General features: G+C 39.6%; 3 protein-coding genes across 3 annotated transcripts in view; 1 reads left to right on the top strand and 2 right to left on the bottom strand.

The window, feature by feature from the left end:
* znf277 (zinc finger protein 277) overlaps window positions 1-5,908 on the top strand; it is a 7,663-nt gene extending 1,755 nt beyond the window's left edge. The window contains exons 4-12 of the mRNA XM_068723577.1: window positions 761-843; window positions 1,125-1,216; window positions 1,402-1,512; window positions 1,626-1,758; window positions 2,062-2,132; window positions 2,219-2,315; window positions 3,323-3,365; window positions 3,636-3,810; window positions 5,432-5,908. Coding sequence (XP_068579678.1) covers window positions 761-843; window positions 1,125-1,216; window positions 1,402-1,512; window positions 1,626-1,758; window positions 2,062-2,132; window positions 2,219-2,315; window positions 3,323-3,365; window positions 3,636-3,810; window positions 5,432-5,609 — 983 coding nt within the window. The 3' untranslated portion in view covers window positions 5,610-5,908. The remainder of the gene's footprint in view (window positions 1-760; window positions 844-1,124; window positions 1,217-1,401; window positions 1,513-1,625; window positions 1,759-2,061; window positions 2,133-2,218; window positions 2,316-3,322; window positions 3,366-3,635; window positions 3,811-5,431) is intronic.
* Window positions 5,909-5,945: 37 nt separating this feature from the next.
* LOC137881903 (uncharacterized) lies at window positions 5,946-9,219 on the bottom strand. Its single transcript, XM_068724092.1, has 7 exons — window positions 8,416-9,219; window positions 8,053-8,195; window positions 7,460-7,520; window positions 7,056-7,264; window positions 6,795-6,981; window positions 6,576-6,671; window positions 5,946-6,095 (listed from the first exon to the last, which is right to left on the bottom strand). Exons 1-7 carry the CDS (start codon window positions 9,217-9,219, stop codon window positions 5,946-5,948), a joined length of 1,650 nt encoding a protein of 549 aa, XP_068580193.1.
* LOC137881902 (uncharacterized) lies at window positions 8,982-18,475 on the bottom strand. Its single transcript, XM_068724091.1, has 8 exons — window positions 18,377-18,475; window positions 18,235-18,298; window positions 18,035-18,120; window positions 10,622-10,747; window positions 9,828-9,887; window positions 9,615-9,728; window positions 9,149-9,541; window positions 8,982-9,064 (listed from the first exon to the last, which is right to left on the bottom strand). Exons 1-7 carry the CDS (start codon window positions 18,473-18,475, stop codon window positions 9,380-9,382), a joined length of 711 nt encoding a protein of 236 aa, XP_068580192.1. The 3' UTR covers window positions 8,982-9,064; window positions 9,149-9,379.
* Between the last annotated feature and the right edge of the window lie 2,190 nt (window positions 18,476-20,665).

Here is a 20,665-nt window from a genome sequence, read left to right as displayed (position 1 = left end):
ATTCACTGAAACATTCACTGAAATGTCACTGAAACATTCACTGAAACATCACTGAAACGTCACTGAAATATTCACTGAAACGTCACTGCAACGTTCACTGAAACATCACTGAAACGTCACTGAAACATTCACTGAAACGTCACTGAAACGTTCACTGAAACATCACTGAAACATTTACTGAAATGTCACTGAAACGTCACTGAAACGTTCACTGAAACGTTCACTGAAACATCACTGAAACATTCACTGAAACGTCACTGCAACGTTCACTGAAACGTCACTGAAACATTCACTGAAACATCACTAAAATATTCACTGAAACGTCACTGAAACATCACTGAAATATTCACTGAAACGTCACTGAAATATTCACTGAAACGTCACTGAAACATTCACTGAAACGTCACTGAAACATTCACTGAAACGTCACTGAAATATTCACTGAAACGTCACTGAAACATTCACTGAAACGTCACTGAAACATCACTGAAACATTCACTGTAACGTCACTGAAATATTCACTGAAACATCACTGAAATATTCACTGAAACCTCACTGAAATATTCACTGAAACGTCAGTGAAACGTCACTGAAACATCACTGAAACATCACTGAAATATTCACTGAAACATCACTGAAACGTCACTGAAACATCACTGAAACATGGTCGTTTTTCTGCTCAAATACAGACATCTTGACTTTCTCCTTCTTGGAGAGAGAGCAGTTCTAAACAAAGTCAAACATTTAAATGTTGTCACAGAGAAGCAGGAGCATTACTTCCTGCTGTGTGACGTCCTTCCAGAGGACCGACTCCTCCGAGAGAAGCTGCAGCAGAAGAGACTGGTGAGGACCTGACACCCAACACAGAGCACCATCACAAACTAACTAACCCTCACCCAGATCTGACTTCTGTTAAACTAACTCCTCACAGATCTGACTTCACTCAGTCTTTTTATCGACCCAATCCAAGCCTTCTTCTTCTTCTGTGGTGCCTCTCTTCTTCTTCTTCTGTGGTGGCTATTCTTCTTCTTCTGTGGTGCCTCTCTTCTTCTTCTTCTTCTTCTTCTGTGATGCCTTTCTTCTTCTTCTGTGGTGGCTCTCTGACGCTGCTGTTGGTCCCACAGGAGGAGGTTCTGGAGCAGCAGCAGCAGGAGAGAGACGACAGCAGCTTCAGTCGACTCTGCATGTTCTGCAGCGACGAGTTCACTGGAAACAGGTTCATCAGAAGCTTCTGAGTCTCACAGTCACTTAGGAAACCACTTTAATAACAATATTTACTTATTTTATTCTCCTCACAAGAACATGAACAATGGTTTTCTCTGTTTGAGTTGAAAAAGACTAAATCCAACAATTGGTTCCTTCTGAGGACTAATCTACAGTTTCATGATAATACATCTTCAGGTCGTCTCTACTGAACCACATGGCCAGAGAACATTCCTTCAGCATCGGGCTGCCGGACAACATCGTGTACTGCGACCAGTTTCTGGACACTCTGCAGAGCAAACTGGACAAGTAAGAGTCATGAACGCAGATGAAACCTGTTCTGTCCTTTAGTTGTCTCTAAGATCCACAATAACAACACGCATATGATGAAGTACCTGACGGTCTGCCTGTCCTCCCGTCAGTCTGCAGTGTTTGTACTGTGAGAAAACCTTCAGGGACAAAACCACACTGAAGGATCACATGAGGAAGAAAGCTCACCGCCGCATCAACGCCAGCAACCGCCTGTACGACCGCTTCTACGTCATCAACTACCTGGTAACACCTCCAAACACCTCCGGGTTCTGTACCCGGTAACACCTCCAAACACCTCCGGGTTCTGTACCTGGTAACACCTCCAAACACCTCCGGGTTCTGTACCTGGTAACACCTCCAAACACCTCAGAGTTCTGTCTACCTGGTAACATTATTACTCGATAATTGACAATTCAACACGGCGATAAACCGACTATCAAACTTCATCTACTCCATGATGTTTCAGCTCTAGATGTATTGTTAGTGGAGCATCAGAAGGTTTCCTCTCCACTGTGTGATCTTCTAATGTCTCTGTTCTCCGGTCAGGAGCTGGGGAAGACCTGGGAGGAGGTGCAGAGTGAGGACGACCGGGACCTGGTGGATGAGGAGGAGCAGGAGTGAGTAGGAACCAGAAGTCTCTCTTATTGTATCTAGAACCCTCACAGAGAACCTCATGGAGTCCTGTTTCCTGTGTCGTCCTCAGTGATTGGTCGGACTGGAGGGCTCATCCTGTCTCTGCTGTTTGTCTCTTCTGTGATCATCAGTCTGACACCATGGAGCAGATCTACACTCACATGAAGGTCACTTAGACTAACAGGGTCCAGTTTAGACTAACAGGGTGTAGTTTAGACTAACAGGGTGTAGTTTAGACTAACAGGGGTCTAGTTTAGACTAACAGGGTGTAGTTTAGACTAACAGGGTCTAGTTTAGACTAACGGGGTCCAGTTTAGACTAACAGGGTGTAGTTTAGACTAACGGGGGTCTAGTTTAGACTAACGGGGTCCAGTTTAGACTAACAGGTCCAGTTTAGACTAACGGGGTCCAGTTTAGACTAACAGGGTCCAGTTTAGACTAACAGGGTGTAGTTTAGACTAACGGGGGTCTAGTTTAGACTAACGGGGTCCAGTTTAGACTAACGGGGTGTAGTTTAGACTAACGGGGTGTAGTTTAGAATAACGGGGTGTAGTTTAGACTAACGGGGTCCAGTTTAGACTAACAGGGTGTAGTTTAGACTAACGGGGTCCAGTTTAGACTAACGGGGTCCAGTTTAGACTAACGAGGTCCAGTTTAGACTAACAGGGTGTAGTTTAGACTAACGGGGTCCAGTTTAGACTAACAGGGTGTAGTTTAGACTAACGGGGGTCTAGGTTAGACTAACAGGGTCTAGATTAGACTAACGAGGTTCAGTTTAGACTAACAGGGTGTAGTTTAGACTAACGGGGTCCAGTTTAGACTAACGGGGTCCAGTTTAGACTAACGAGGTCCAGTTTAGACTAACGGGGGTCTAGTTTAGACTAACGGGGTCCAGTTTAGACTAACGAGGTCCAGTTTAGACTAACAGGGTGTAGTTTAGACTAACGGGGTCCAGTTTAGACTAACACGGTGTAGTTTAGACTAACAGGGTCTAGGTTAGACTAACAGGGTGTAGTTTAGACTAACGGGGGTCTAGGTTAGACTAACAGGGTCTAGGTTAGACTAACGGGGTCCAGTTTAGACTAACGAGGTCCAGTTTAGACTAACGGGGTCCAGTTTAGACTAACAGGGTGTAGTTTTAATATTTCTTGATTGTTTCTATATTATCTTTTAGGAAGCTCATGGCTTTGACCTCCACAATCTGAGGACGGAGCTCAGTAAGTAAAACAAATAAATATTCATTCATTTCACTTTTCACAGTTTTAATTACAGTTTAAAACTGTTTTTTTAACGACGTGACTTCAAATGTCACGTTGAAAAACGTTTCCTTCCCATGAGATGAGATTCTACGGTAGCCCAGAATGGACAAACCAAACGCCGGCTCTAGAGAGACTTTGACTTTAGTCCAGAAGTAAAACAGTAAACAGTTATAATGTGTTGTTTTTAACACGTGAATATGAGTAAACATGACCCCGCCCCCCCTCCAGACCTCCGGTTCTACCAGCAGGTCAAACTGGTGAACTTCATCCGCCGTGAGATCCACCAGAGCCGCTGCTACGGCTGCCAGCACAAGTTTGAGTCCAGAGACGACGTCATCCAGCACCTCGAGGCCGCCGGTCACGTGATGAAGCTGCCGGACGCGTCGACCTGGAACCAGCCGCAGTCAGCGCAATTTATATTTATTATATATGTTTATATTTATCATGTATTTATATTTATCATGTATTTATATTTATTATGTATATTTACCGTCTGCGTATCGTTTTGATTTCTATAGCTTCAAGTTTTTGGGTTTTCGTCCAATTTGTACTCCCTGGGGCAAAGCATTATGGGAACTGTAGTTCCAAAGCTCAGAACATGAATATCTCCCACAAATAGTGAAAGTGACAAAACCCAATGATATCTGTATTAAATAATATTATTAAGGTTATGTTTGTATCTTTTATGTTGTGATGGTACAGTGGTACTCTCCTCTATGTATTCATATACAGATATCTGTGTTTACTTTTAGTTTAAACTGTTTTACTTTAAAACGTTCTGCCTCCACCAACCACACCCTAAAGACTCAACTCTACAGACTCGTCTCTAAAGACTCTTCTCTAAAGGCTCTTCTCTAAAGACTCTTCTCTACAGACTCTTCTCTAAAGACTCTTCTCTAAAGACTCTTCTCTACAGACTCTTCTCTAAAGACTCGTCTCTACAGACTCGTCCCTAAAGACTCTTCTCTAAAGACTTGTCTCTACAGACTCGTCTCTAAAGACTCTTCTCTAAAGACTCGTCTCTACAGACTCGTCTCTACAGACTCGTCTCTAAAGACTCTTTTCTAAAGACTCTTCTCTACAGACTCTTCTCTAAAGACTCGTCTCTACAGACTCGTCCCTAAAGACTCTTCTCTAAAGACTCTTCTCTAAAGACTCGTCTCTAAAGACTCTTCTCTACAGACTCGTCCCTAAAGACTCTTCTCTAAAGACTCGTCTCTACAGACTCGTCTCTAAAGACTCGTCTCTAAAGACTCTTTTCTAAAGACTCGTCTCTAAAGACTCGTCTCTAAAGACTCTTCTCTACAGACTCTTCTCTACAGACTCGTCTCTAAAGACTCGTCTCTAAAGACTCTTCTCTAAAGACTCGTCTCTAAAGACTCGTCTCTAAAGACTCTTCTCTACAGACTCTTCTCTACAGACTCGTCCCTAAAGACTCTTCTCTAAAGACTTGTCTCTACAGACTCGTCTCTAAAGACTCGTTTCTACAGACTCGTCTCTACAGACTCGTCTCTAAAGACTCTTTTCTAAAGACTCTTCTCTACAGACTCTTCTCTAAAGACTCGTCTCTAAAGACTCTTCTCTACAGACTCTTCTCTACAGACTCTTCTCTAAAGACTCGTCCCTAAAGACTCTTCTCTAAAGACTCATCTCTAAAGACTCGTCTCTACAGACTCGTCCTTAAAGACTCTTCTCTACAGACTCGTCTCTAAAGACTCGTCCCTAAAGACTCTTCTCTAAAGACTCTTCTCTACAGACTTTTCTCTACAGACTCGTCTCTAAAGACTCGTCTCTACAGACTCTTCTCTACAGACTTGTCTCTACAGACTCTTCTCTACAGACTCTTCTCTAAAGACTCGTCTCTAAAGACTCGTCCCTAAAGACTCGTCTCTACAGACTCTTCTCTACAGACTTGTCTCTAAAAACTCGTCTTTAAAGACTCTTCTCTAAAGACTCGTCTCTAAAGACTCGTCTCTACAGACACTTCTCTAAAGACTCGTCCCTAAAGACTCGTCTCTCCTCAGGTATTACTTCCCGACGTACGAGAACGACGCCCTCCTCTGTACGCTGGCTGATGACGATGACGAGACGAACCGCGGCGAGGACGTCCCAGTGATCGCGGAGGACGTCTCCGACCTCAGAGAGCTGAGACGGACCAGCGTCCTCAACCAGCTGCTGAAGAGCCGGAGCTCCTGCAGCTAGACGACGGCGGGAGGACTTCTACGGTTCTAGGACACAAACCTTCCTCATCAGAACAGTTGTCCTGACGTCTCTGCACTTAAAGCTAACAGCTGAAAACAGATGATTCCACCCTGAACGTTCACTTTAAAGGCTGTTCAGAAGTGCTGACTCAGCTTTACTTCAAGTAACCCAATGCATGTACATGATGTTATGTTAAGTTTATTAAAGTAATAGAAAAACTACAACCGGTACTGCATGAAAGTCTCTCTCTCACAGAGTAACAACCCTGAGCTGTGACAACAACAACAACAACAACAACAAACAAAGCATCGTCTTCTGTTAATGAAGGCGTGTCGTCTACTGGGCCGTCTTGTTGTTTTTAGTCGGCACCACGTTGGGCGGCGCTCTGCCGAGGACGACCTGCCGGACGGAGGAGCCGAACTGCAGCGAGCTCAGAGTCTCTGCTTCGTCTTTGAGGTCCGGACTGACGTTCACCAACACGCAGCACTGAGGAGGAACCAGAGCACACGGTCCACCAGGTAGACCACGTTATGCTGTGAACATGTGACTGTTCATGTATGAAGTGAATCATTATTTCACGTCTGTTCAAAGGGTTTAAAGCTACAGGCTACACTGATCTTATGATTCAATACTATGTGTAGGATTGATTCAGGCTCCTGTGACCCAAACGTTTACAGTCACTTTCCAAAAAGAAATAAAACATTTAATAGAGATTCACGACATGTTTTAATGTCACGAAATATTCAGCGATGCGTTCAAAGACCTCCGAGTTCAAAGACCTCTGAGCGACGTGTTCAAAGACCTCAGAGTTCAAAGACCTCTGAGCGACGTGTTCAAAGACCTTCGAGCGATGCGTTCAAAGACCTCTGAGCGACGCGTTCAAAGACCTCTGAGCGACGCGTTCAAAGACCTCCAAGCGACGCGTTCAAAGACCTCAGAGCGACGCGTTCAAAGACTGGTTCTCACCTTTGCGTCTCCACTGAGGCAGGGCTGCAGCAGCAGGGTGAGTTTAGAGTTCCTGAAGGGGACGTGGAGGGAGTTCCTCTTCAGAGCCTCGAACACCTGACGGGACACACCACACTGTGACCTCACTCACACACAGCCAATCAGTGATCAGGAGAGAATGTGAACGACTCGTGTTAAAGTTACTGCTCTAAAGTTCTGGACCCTTTGAGTCCTGAGTACCTGTCCCAGGGCGGTCAGGGACTTGTTGATGGCGGCGGCCTCCACCAGCCTCAGACCTTCGGCCTCGGTCCTGGAGATCCGCTCGGATCCGGCCAGATCGACCAGAGTCAGCGTCCCGCGGGACGAGAGACCAGAAACCTGGTCCTCACCGTCCACCTGCAGCAACACCACCAGGTGTGACCTGGAGCTGAGGAGGGAGGAGACGAGGAGTCAATACTGGATCAGGAACGTTCTCCATCCATGTAAGAATGCGAGCAGCACCTCTGGATGTTCATCTTGGTCGAGGCGATCTTTCGGTTCTTCTCTCCCGTCTCCATGGCGTCGAGGATGTCCTCCTCGGTCTGGACCTGGACCCGGGTCAGACCCGGGACCGTCACGGACTTCCCCTGGACTCTGAGGTCCAGAGCGGCTCCGGGGCTTTGAGTCAAAAGGTCGTTCAGACCGTCGTTGTAGATCTCCAACATCGAGATCTGGAAAATTAATTTATTCATAAAACATGAAACAAGTACTTTTACTTTTGGTACTTTGAGTATATTTTGATACTAATACTTTAATACTTCTATGTGAGTAATATGTTTGACTTTGTCTTTTTTAATACTGTGGTATTTCTACTTTTACTGAAGTAAAAGATCAAAGTACTGTTTCTTTGGAGTAAAGAGTCAAACCTTCAGAGTGAAGAACACCGACTCTTTCTCTGCACAGAGACGAAGAAGCTCTCGTATCGACCTGAAGACACACACACACACACACACACACACACACACACACACACACACACACACACACACACACAGGTAACAGGAGCAGCTTTGTGTAGTGTGTGTAACTCAACCTCTCATCACGTATTGATGAGCCGTCGTCACACAATGAGACCTAATCATTGTCTTGATTGTCAAGACAATGACATTGTCACCTGTTCAGAGGTGACTCAGGTGTAACCGGTGACTTTAGTAACGGCTGTTTGATTCTGACTCAGTTAAACTCTTCTGTACAAACCAGCCGCACGTTTTATAACGTCATGTTTCACTGAAGCAAACCATCCAATAACAGATTTAAAGAGGTTATTTCAACTCAAATCTTTAACTTCAACCAACAAGGTTGTTGCCTGAAGGAGATTCAACTCCAGCTGTGTGAGAGTTTGTAAACAGATGTTAAACAGAACTCAAAGTAACAGGATATATATCTATATATATATACATATATAGATATATCTCTATATATGTATATATAAGTCTTTTCATGCAGGAGGTGCTCTGACCTGACGTTGACTCCGGGGTTCTCCTTGATGCCCATCATGGTGAACGTCTTCCCTGAGCCCGTTTGTCCGTAGGCCAGGATGCAGACGTTATACCCGTCCACACAGGAAGCTATCAGAGGGAGAGCTCCTGCAAACACCTCCTCCTGCAGAGAGGAGGAGAGGAGGAGGAAGAGGAGGAGAAGAGGCGATGAAGATGGGATTAGTTTGAAATAAGTAAAAAGGATTTCTGATAATAACAGAAGTTGCTTCTCAAAAGCTGAATGTTTAATAATTAAGAAGAAAAGTAGAAGTGCTGGAGTTGGACTTCAGAGGCATCAGCCGGGTTGAGGAGGTGAGAGGAGGTGAGAGGAGGTGAGTGGTTACCTGTGTGCTGCTCTGAGGGTAGACTTTGTCAAAGTGGAACTTCCTCCTGCTTCCCTTCTGGACGACCAGCACCTCCTGCTCGTCGGCTCTCTCCAGACAGGAGCCGGAGGCCGAGCTCTTCCTGCAGCGACAGAACACCCGGATGTTTCCCTGCAGCTCCAACAGCTTGTTGTACAGACTCTTCCTCTCCGCCACCTCCTTCCTGTAGAGGGATCGCAGCTCCTCCGCCTCCCCGGCCGCCTCCCGCTCCCCCCGGGACAGCTTCCCCACGGCGCCCCTCAGCTGCTCCAGCCGGTTCTGCGCGTCGGTCAGCGCCTGGTGGACGGTGGATCGGAGCTGCTTGTTGGAGACGTTCAGCTCGCGGGTCAGACGGCTCGCCTGGCGGAGTCGGTCGGGCTCCAGGGTGGTTTTGGCAAGCGGGACCGCGGGAGCCCGGCGGTTCTGGAGGGATCGGATCTTCTCTCGTGCCTCCTGCCGGTCAGCCTCGAGCTCGGCCAACTTCTGGTTCAGGTGCTGGACGACTTCACTTTGGTAGCGCGCCTCCCTCGCCAGGTAGCCGTTCCTCTGGAGGAGATCGTCGGCCTCCTTCTCTTTGATCTGCACCTTCTGCCTCAGATCCTCGATGACCCCGTCCCGCTCCAGGAGGGCTCTGCCAGGGTTAAGCACATGTCTGGTGAACTTATTGGGTTTAAAGACCAATGCTACTGTTGTGTGTTTTTTTTCCTCTGCAGACCTGAAGGAGTTGAGGTTGCCGTAGTCGTGGTCTCCGCTCGGAGAAGCCCGCAGGAGGATCTCTCCAAACATGGCGAGGTAGACAGAGATGACCTCATCAGGGTCGTAGTTACACTGTCTCAGTGCTGCAGTGATCTCCTTCTGGTCCACCAGACCCGGCAGGGTGGACTGGGACACAAAACCAAACAATATTGAACTGAGAGCAACTTAAAGACGATAAATGACCCTTGAATCAGGACAGGACCTGAGCCACACACAGCAGCTTCAGAGTCTTCCTCACCAGGACTCGTTGGACTCGAGCTTTGACGAACTCAACGTTCATCTCCCACTGCAGCGGCAGCAGCAGCCAGACGCCCGACTGAGGATCCCAGAACCTGCAGATGTTCACCCTCTCCTGGGAAAAACAACCAGAGCTCTATCAAACTGAAGAGCATCACGACAGGACGTCTGTGTTTGAGATGTCTCACCTCAAACATGTAGGTCATGACGGTTCCTTTGCCTTGGATGTAGATGCTGCCGGTGCGGTCGTCCTCTCGGACCTCCGGCTGGTTGCTGGACGAAGTCTGCAGCTGACCGAAGCCCTGAGGGACCAAATACAGATCTCAGTTCGTCACACTGAAGTTTGCTTGTCGTCAACGATTGATTTAATTTGTAGTAAAACTAGTTGTAAACAGACAAACCTCGTTAGCGGTGATGAAGCGACCCTGACTGTACCACTCCTTTGGAAACGGCTGCAGGTTCTGGTGAGGAAGTTCAAATATGAGACACGAGAATTTGTAGACCGGTACGGTGAACAGTGGTTCAAGCTCTGGAGGTGAATATGGAGGAAAATTAGGAAGATGACTGAGTTCTTCCAAAGCAAAACAAGTTAAATCTTTCTGTGAATGATGGAAGAAGAAAACACTGACAGTGGAGAGAGCGGCTGTGGTCGACGGTACATCTTACTTTTCTTCTTGAGAAGATCTCTTCATTATCTCGAGATACCAGAAGGTATTCGATTATTTCTTCAAAAGATCCATAAGTGTTCCCGTGTACCGTATATCCTATCCTATCTCGTGTTAGCGTATGGTGTATGTTATCATATATTGTATTGTATATTGCATTGTATCATTTAGCATTTCACATATCGTATATCGTAACATATATCGCATTGCATCACATCATATATGTCATTGTATATTGCATCGTATATAGTATCATATCATTTAGCATTTCAAATATCGTAGATCGTATATCGACAATGTATATCGTATATCGTAGATCGTATATTGATATTGTATATCGTAGATCGTATAATGTATCGTAATAAATTGTATCCTGTATCGTAACATATAATTCATCATATCATATATTGTAACACATCATATCTCGTAAACATCGTATCATTTGTCGTATCCTGTATCGTGACATATAATTCCTCATATCGTATATAGTATTATGTTGTACAAATTGCATCATATGTCGTACATGGTACCTGCGACTCGTCGACGTAGACTCTGGTTCCGTGGTGAGTGAAGCAGCTGAACAAAGTCCCGCTGATGTGGAGGAAACTCTCAAAGTCCAGAGACACTTGTTCACCGTCAGCCTCGGACTCGGACTCCTGAAGCATTTTACATAATCATCAGATATGAATCATCAGACAGTGAGCATTAAGATATGAATCAACAGACAATGAACATTAAGATATGAATCAACAGACAATGAACATTAAGATATGAATCAACAGACAATGAGCATTAAGATATGAATCAACAAACAGTGAACATTAAGATATGAATCAACAGTGAACATTAAGATATGAATCAACAGACAGTGAGCATTAAGATATGAATCAACAGACAATGAACATTAAGATATGAATCAATAGACAATGAGCATTAAGATATGAATCAACAAACAGTGAACATTAAGATATGAATCAACAGACAGTGAACATTAAGATATGAATCAACAGACAATGAGCATTAAGATATGAATCAACAGACAATGAGCATTAAGATATGAATCAACAAACAGTGAACATTAAGATATGAATCAACAGACAGTGAACATTAAGATATGAATCAACAGACAATGAGCATTAAGATATGAATCAACAGACAATGAGCATTAAGATATGAATCAACAAACAGTGAACATTAAGATATGAATCAACAGACAGTGAACATTAAGATATGAATCAACAGACAGTGAACATTAAGATATGAATCAACAGACAATGAGCATTAAGATATGAATCAACAAACAGTGAACATTAAGATATGAATCAACAGACAGTGAACATTAAGATATGAATCAACAGACAGTGAGCATTAAGATATGAATCAACAAACAGTGAACATTAAGATATGAATCAACAGACAGTGAACATTAAGATATGAATCAACAGACAGTGAACATTAAGATATGAATCAACAAACAATGAGCATTAAGATATGAATCAACAAACAGTGAACATTAAGATATGAATCAACAGACAGTGAACATTAAGATATGAATCAACAGACAATGAGCATTAAGATATGAATCAACAAACAGTGAACATTAAGATATGAATCAACAAACAGTGAACATTAAGATATGAATCAACAGACAGTGAACATTAAGATATTAATCAACAGACAATGAGCATTAAGATATGAATCAACAAACAGTGAACATTAAGATATGAATCAACAGACAGTGAACATTAAGATATGAATCAACAGACAGTGAACATTAAGATATGAATCAACAGACAATGAGCATTAAGATATGAATCAACAAACAATGAGCATTAAGATATGAATCAACAAACAGTGAACATTAAGATATGAATCAAAAGACAGTGAACATTAAGATATGAATCAACAAACAGTGAACATTAAGATATGAATCAACAGACAGTGAACATTAAGATATGAATCAACAGACAATGAGCATTAAGATATGAATCAACAGTGAACATTAAGATATGAATCAACAAACAGTGAACATTAAGATATGAATCAACAGACAGTGAACATTAAGATATGAATCAACAGACAATGAGCATTAAGATATGAATCAACAGTGAACATTAAGATATGAATCAACAGACAATGAGCATTAAGATATGAATCAACAGACAGTGAACATTAAGATATTAATCAACAGACAATGAGCATTAAGATATGAATCAACAGACAGTGAACATTAAGATATGAATCAACAGACAGTGAACATTAAGATATGAATCAACAGACAGTGAACATTAAGATATGAATCAACAGACAGTGAACATTAAGATATGAATCAACAGACAATGAGCATTAAGATATGAATCAACAGTGAACATTAAGATATGAATCAACAGACAATGAGCATTAAGATATGAATCAACAGACAGTGAACATTAAGATATGAATCAACAGTGAACATTAAGATATGAATCAACAGACAGTGAACATTAAGATATTAATCAACAGACAATGAGCATTAAGATATGAATCAACAGACAGTGAACATTAAGATATGAATCAACAGACAGTGAACATTAAGATATGAATCAACAGACAATGAGCATTAGGATATGAATCAACAAACAATGAGCATTAAGATATGAATCAACAAACAGTGAACATTAAGATATGAATCAACAGACAATGAGCATTAAGATATGAATCAACAGTGAACATTAAGATATGAATCAACAAACAGTGAACATTAAGATATGAATCAACAGACAGTGAACATTAAGATATGAATCAACAGACAATGAGCATTAAGATATGAATCAACAGACAATGAGCATTAAGATATGAATCAACAGTGAACATTAAGATATGAATCAACAGACAATGAGCATTAAGATATGAATCAACAGACAGTGAACATTAAGATATTAATCAACAGACAGTGAGCATTAAGATATGAATCAACAGACAGTGAACATTAAGATATGAATCAACAGACAATGAGCATTAAGATATGAATCAACAGTGAACATTAAGATATGAATCAACAGACAATGAGCATTAAGATATGAATCAACAGACAGTGAACATTAAGATATGAATCAACAGACAGTGAACATTAAGATATGAATCAACAGACAGTGAACATTAAGATATGAATCAACAGACAATGAGCATTAAGATATGAATCAACAGTGAACATTAAGATATGAATCAACAGACAATGAGCATTAAGATATGAATCAACAGACAGTGAAAATTAAGATATGAATCAACAGACAGTGAACATTAAGATATGAATCAACAGTGAACATTAAGATATGAATCAACAGACAATGAGCGTTAAGATATGAATCAACAGTGAACATTAAGATATGAATCAACAGACAGTGAGCATTAAGATATGAATCAACAGTGAACATTAAGATATGAATCAACAGTGACATTAGGATATGAATCAACAGACAGTGAACATTAAGATATGAATCATCAGACAGTGAACATTAAGATATGAATCAACAGACAGTGAACATTAAGATATGAATCAACAGACAATGAGCATTAAGATATGAATCAACAGTGAACATTAAGATATGAATCAACAGACAATGAGCATTAAGATATGAATCAACAGACAGTGAACATTAAGATATGAATCAACAGTGAACATTAAGATATGAATCAACAGACAGTGAACATTAAGATATTAATCAACAGACAATGAGCATTAAGATATGAATCAACAGACAGTGAACATTAAGATATGAATCAACAGACAGTGAACATTAAGATATGAATCAACAGACAATGAGCATTAGGATATGAATCAACAAACAATGAGCATTAAGATATGAATCAACAAACAGTGAACATTAAGATATGAATCAACAGACAATGAGCATTAAGATATGAATCAACAGTGAACATTAAGATATGAATCAACAAACAGTGAACATTAAGATATGAATCAACAGACAGTGAACATTAAGATATGAATCAACAGACAATGAGCATTAAGATATGAATCAACAGACAATGAGCATTAAGATATGAATCAACAGTGAACATTAAGATATGAATCAACAGACAATGAGCATTAAGATATGAATCAACAGACAGTGAACATTAAGATATTAATCAACAGACAGTGAGCATTAAGATATGAATCAACAGACAGTGAACATTAAGATATGAATCAACAGACAATGAGCATTAAGATATGAATCAACAGTGAACATTAAGATATGAATCAACAGACAATGAGCATTAAGATATGAATCAACAGACAGTGAACATTAAGATATGAATCAACAGACAGTGAACATTAAGATATGAATCAACAGACAGTGAACATTAAGATATGAATCAACAGACAATGAGCATTAAGATATGAATCAACAGTGAACATTAAGATATGAATCAACAGACAATGAGCATTAAGATATGAATCAACAGACAGTGAAAATTAAGATATGAATCAACAGACAGTGAACATTAAGATATGAATCAACAGTGAACATTAAGATATGAATCAACAGACAATGAGCGTTAAGATATGAATCAACAGTGAACATTAAGATATGAATCAACAGACAGTGAGCATTAAGATATGAATCAACAGTGAACATTAAGATATGAATCAACAGTGACATTAGGATATGAATCAACAGACAGTGAACATTAAGATATGAATCATCAGACAGTGAACATTAAGATATGAATCAACAGACAGTGAACATTAAGATATGAATCAACAGACAATGAGCATTAAGATATGAATCAACAGACAATGAGCATTAAGATATGAATCAACAGTGAACATTAAGATATGAATCAACAGACAATGAGCATTAAGATATGAATCAACAGTGAACATTAAGATATGAATCAACAGACAGTGAACATTAAGATATGAATCAACAGACAGTGAACATTAAGATCTGAATCAACAGTGAACATTAAGATATGAATCAACAGACAGTGAACATTAAGATATGAATCAACAGACAATGAGCATTAAAATATGAATCAACAGTGAACATTAAGATATGAATCAACAGACAGTGAACATTAAGATATGAATCAACAGACAGTGAGCATTAAGATATGAATCAACAGTGAACATTAAGATATGAATCAACAGACAATAAGCATTAAGATATGAATCAACAGTGAACATTAAGATATGAATCAACAGTGAACATTAAGATATGAATCAACAGACAATAAGCATTAAGATATGAATCAACAGTGAACATTAAGATATGAATCAACAGTGAACATTAAGATATGAATCAACAGACAATAAGCATTAAGATATGAATCAACAGTGAACATTAAGATATGAATCAACAGACAGTGAACATTAAGATATGAATCAACAGACAGTGAACATTAAGATATGAATCAACAGTGAACATTAAGATATGAATCAACAGACAGTGAACATTAAGATATGAATCAACAGTGAACATTAAGATATGAATCAACAGACAGTGAACATTAAGATATGAATCAACAGACAGTGAACATTAAGATATGAATCAACAGACAGTGAACATTAAGATATGAATCAACAGACAGTGAGCATTAAGATATGAATCAACAGACAATGAGCATTAAGATATGAATCAACAGTGAACATTAAGATATGAATCAACAGACAATGAGCATTAAGATATGAATCAACAGTGAACATTAAGATATGAATCAACAGACAATGAGCATTAAGATATGAATCAACAGTGAACATTAAGATATGAATCAACAGACAGTGAGCATTAAGATATGAATCAACAGACAGTGAACATTAAGATATGAATCAACAGTGAACATTAAGATATGAATCAACAGACAGTGAACATTAAGATATGAATCAACAGACAATGAGCATTAAGATATGAATCAACAGTGAACATTAAGATATGAATCAACAGACAGTGAACATTAAGATATGAATCAACAGACAGTGAGCATTAAGATATGAATCAACAGTGAACATTAAGATATGAATCAACAAACAGTGAACATTAAGATATGAATCAACAGACAATGAGCATTAAGATATGAATCAACAGACAATGAGCATTAAGATATGAATCAACAGTGAACATTAAGATATGAATCAACAGACAGTGAACATTAAGATATGAATCAACAGACAGTGAGCATTAAGATATGAATCAACAGTGAACATTAAGATACGAATCAACAAACAGTGAACATTAAGATATGAATCAACAGACAGTGAACATTAAGATATGAATCAACAGACAGTGAACATTAAGATATGAATCAACAGTGAACATTAAGATATGAATCAACAGACAATGAGCATTAAGATATGAATCAACAGTGAACATTAAGATATGAATCAACAAACAGTGAACATTAAGATATGAATCAACAGACAATGAGCATTAAGATATGAATCAACAGACAGTGAACATTAAGATATGAATCAACAGACAGTGAACATTAAGATATGAATCAACAGTGAACATTAAGATATGAATCAACAGACAATGAGCATTAAGATATGAATCAACAGTGAACATTAAGATATGAATCAACAAACAGTGAACATTAAGATATGAATCAACAGACAGTGAACATTAAGATATGAATCAACAGACAATGAGCATTAAGATGTGAATCAACAGACAGTGAGCATTAAGATATGAATCAACAGACAATGAGCATTAAGATATGAATCAACAGTGAACATTAAGATATGAATCAACAGACAATGAGCATTAAGATATGAATCAACAGTGAACATTAAGATATGAATCAACAGACAATGAGCATTAAGATATGAATCAACAGTGAACATTAAGATATGAATCAACAGACAGTGAGCATTAAGATATGAATCAACAGACAGTGAACATTAAGATATGAATCAACAGTGAACATTAAGATATGAATCAACAGACAGTGAACATTAAGATATGAATCAACAGACAATGAGCATTAAGATATGAATCAACAGTGAACATTAAGATATGAATCAACAGACAGTGAACATTAAGATATGAATCAACAGACAGTGAGCATTAAGATATGAATCAACAGTGAACATTAAGATATGAATCAACAAACAGTGAACATTAAGATATGAATCAACAGACAATGAGCATTAAGATATGAATCAACAGACAATGAGCATTAAGATATGAATCAACAGTGAACATTAAGATATGAATCAACAGACAGTGAACATTAAGATATGAATCAACAGACAGTGAGCATTAAGATATGAATCAACAGTGAACATTAAGATACGAATCAACAAACAGTGAACATTAAGATATGAATCAACAGACAGTGAACATTAAGATATGAATCAACAGACAGTGAACATTAAGATATGAATCAACAGTGAACATTAAGATATGAATCAACAGACAATGAGCATTAAGATATGAATCAACAGTGAACATTAAGATATGAATCAACAAACAATGAACATTGAGATATGAATCAACAGACAGTGAACATTAAGATATGAATCAACAGACAGTGAACATTAAGATATGAATCAACAAACAGTGAACATTAAGATATGAATCAACAGACAGTGAACATTAAGATATGAATCAACAAACAGTGAACATTAAGATATGAATCAACAGACAGTGAACATTAAGATATGAATCAACAGACAATGAACATTAAGATATGAATCAACAGACAGTGAACATTAAGATATGAATCAACAGTGAACATTAAGATATGAATCAACAGACGGTGTAATGATTGATCCGTATTGTTAAACAGTGTAAACGGTTGATGATTATTTGTTGTGGTATTCGTCATAAAGACGTGAAGAGATGAATGTTGGATGAGACACATGTCGGTTGTAACAGATCGTGATCGATGAGTCATGTCAGGATAATTTGACGGATACATTATTAATGTTTGAGTGAATATTTTAAGAGGCAGCTCACGGGAACAGCTGGACTCAGGACAGTTTGTTCTTCTTCTTCTTCTTCTGGCTCTTGCTCTTCTTGTTCTTGTTCTTCTTGTTCTTTTTCTTCTCGTTGTTGTTGTTGTTCTTCTTCTTCTTCTTGCTGTTCTCCTCCTCCTCCTCCTCCTCCTCCTCCTCCTCCTCCTCCTCCCTCCGTAGTGGGCACGCTGCTCTCGTCACTCTTTACAGACTGGATCTCCACAGAGTGACTTTGAGGCTTCGCTGCCTCTTCATCTTCATCAATCTGAAAACACAACAAGCTGAATGTTCATCCGTCCATCACTGACAGGACGAGAAACATTAACTTCATTCAAACCGTTACCTGCAGGGTGTCGTCGCTCCGACCCGCAGGTGTGGAGGTCCGGACGGGTTCAGCCTCCAGCCTCTCCGGCCGGGATCCTCCGGACGCTCCGCTGCCCATCACGACACCCGCAGACAGACTGAGCGTCCAGAGAGACAGAGAGAGACAGACAGGTGAGGACAGGTGAGAGCCGACACCTGTCCGCGTGACTCAGAGGCTGTTCGGTCACGGCTCAGGAACTTCTAATAGATATCTGTGAAAAGAGCTGGCTCCAAAAAAAAGAAAGAAATGTTTTACCTTTTTTTTTAATTGATCTTGATGTTCTTTTTTTTTTTACTTTCACTTGTATATTTTGTATTATTATTTAATGTCTTTTAATGTCTTATTGTTTGTGTAAATGTGTTTAACATTTGAGCACTTTGAGCTACATCTTCTGTATGAAAGTGCTCTATTAATAAAGTTTATTATTGTTATTATTAATATTATGATCAAATACAGACAGTCTTGTTTATAGATGTCTGGTGTTTGTGCTTTTATTAATAATCATATTACGTCCCAGTTAAATGAATGTTTTATAAGTGATCAGCTCATAATTATTTTAACATCTTATATTCATAACTATTCAATAATTAAAGATAAGCCTGTCCCGACTTTGACAAACGTTTCATCACAACAATCACAAAATAAAGAAATTAAACATATCATTGTTGTTGTTGTTTATTATAGTTTTTATTTTATTAATCTTGAGAAAGAACGTCAAAATAAAATCATCACTTTAGAAAAAACATTCTTTTAATTTAATCCTTATTCGTTAAATAAGATTAATAAACTTCTTCTTGTCTGTAAATCAATGAATTAAATAAACAAAAGAAAAATCTGTTGGATCAAAAGAGTCGGTGTGCTAATGAAGTATAGTTATTCAAATCTACCAATAAAACATTTAAATAACCATAATATGATTTCTCTTCTTTATTTTTGTAATTCAGTGCATGAAGATCATCTTCTTTCACCTGTGCTGCTTCCACTGCCCACTAGAGGGCAGCACCACGTTGATTAAAACACTGGAGGTCAGACAAACGGTGAATAACTGTAAAAGAACAGCAGTAACACGTTTCCTCACTCCGTGGTCTCATCAGACGGTTTGGATTTGTTCAGTTATGGAGTCGATGTTCTGAAACTTTAATAATGAAAGTGAAACTCAAAGCATCGAACATCTATATCAAAACAACAACCTCACAGCGTCAGATGATCCACGTTCGAGACGACAAAACACGAGACAGGAAGTCCAGGTCAAGGTTTCAACATCACGAGACAGAAGTTTATGGAAGTTATGACTGCAGCGACTGTGTCTGTGAAGTGTTCTCATGCAGTGCTGACTCTTTAAACTCAAGGGACACTTACTGTGTTTCTGGGGCTTTCATCTCATGGCCTTCCTCATTGGCACGCAGCAGAACCAGAACCCACGTTTGAATGACGCCGTGTTACTGTGATTGTAGATTATTAAACATAAATACATTACAGAGCCATAGGAAGAAGGTGAATAGAAAAGAAACAAATATATATAATAATTATATGATATTATATATTGATAAATGTGCATAAAAGAAGACTTTCCCCTCGGGTCTGTAATGTATTTATATAAACTAACCTATAAAAGTCCTTATATATACACCGTCGCATATTAGGGTTATTGTAGATAATACAAAAAAAGATTATGAATAAATAAATAATGACTTTGCCGGTAACAAAATTCAGACAATCGCACAATTTCTGCTCGCACATTCATGACTGTATATTTCAGTTTTGTGTGTTTAATCTAAAACATTCTGAGTTGTTCCTCTGAAGATGAACCCCTCCTCCAGCTCTCTAGCGTCGTCTCTTTGGACACAGATGAGGTTTTTATAAACCAGCGGTCATCACATCACCGACGTCTCACTCTTTGTTCTGAGCAAACTCCCTCCACGAGGAAGACAGAGATGTGGTTGAAAGCTCTAGAAACAGCCAGTGAGTGGACTCTGAGCTACACTTCAGCACGTTGTGGATCCGACACTTTCACACTGAGTGTGATGAATAACGTGGGTTTCTACTCTTGTTAAAATCATTTTAAACGCCCGTTAAAGCCTTTTTATTGAGCTCTGAGCTCAGCGTGTCTCTTCTTTCACCCTCTTCACATCCAGAGCGTCCAACACAGAAGCCTGAGCAGCTGCTGAAGCCCTTCACATATATTCTACCTCGGCCTGTCTGAGCCGCGGAGCGGTGAAACCCTCTCTTCAGATGATGGGTGGACTAACAGCAGGACTCATTCTGCCT

The sequence above is a fragment of the Cebidichthys violaceus genome, unplaced genomic scaffold (assembly GCF_023349555.1).
Source record: "Cebidichthys violaceus isolate CVI_PGR_0920_01 unplaced genomic scaffold, fCebVio1.0.p SCAF_3, whole genome shotgun sequence".
Taxonomy (NCBI): domain Eukaryota; kingdom Metazoa; phylum Chordata; class Actinopteri; order Perciformes; family Stichaeidae; genus Cebidichthys; species Cebidichthys violaceus.
This window is presented reverse-complemented; position numbering and strand designations above follow the sequence as displayed.

What these genes read in the sequence shown, in the direction of transcription:
- LOC137881903 (XM_068724092.1), bottom strand. Translation starts at nt 9,219, where the DNA reads ATGTTTGGAGAGATCCTCCTGCGGGCTTCTCCGAGCGGAGACCACGAC. An exon ending in ACCAAGATGAACATCCAGAG is followed by an intron (nt 6,982 to 7,055) that starts GTGCTGCTCGCA and finishes CTCCCTCCTCAG; the next exon opens with CTCCAGGTCACACCTGGTGG. An exon ending in CCCTGACCGCCCTGGGACAG is followed by an intron (nt 6,672 to 6,794) that starts GTACTCAGGACT and finishes GTGTCCCGTCAG; the next exon opens with GTGTTCGAGGCTCTGAAGAG.
- LOC137881902 (XM_068724091.1), bottom strand. Translation starts at nt 18,475, where the DNA reads ATGGGCAGCGGAGCGTCCGGAGGATCCCGGCCGGAGAGGCTGGAGGCT. An exon ending in GGAGATCCAGTCTGTAAAGA is followed by an intron (nt 18,121 to 18,234) that starts GTGACGAGAGCA and finishes AACAACGAGAAG; the next exon opens with AAAAAGAACAAGAAGAACAA. An exon ending in TCTACGTCGACGAGTCGCAG is followed by an intron (nt 9,888 to 10,621) that starts GTACCATGTACG and finishes CTTCCTCACCAG; the next exon opens with AACCTGCAGCCGTTTCCAAA.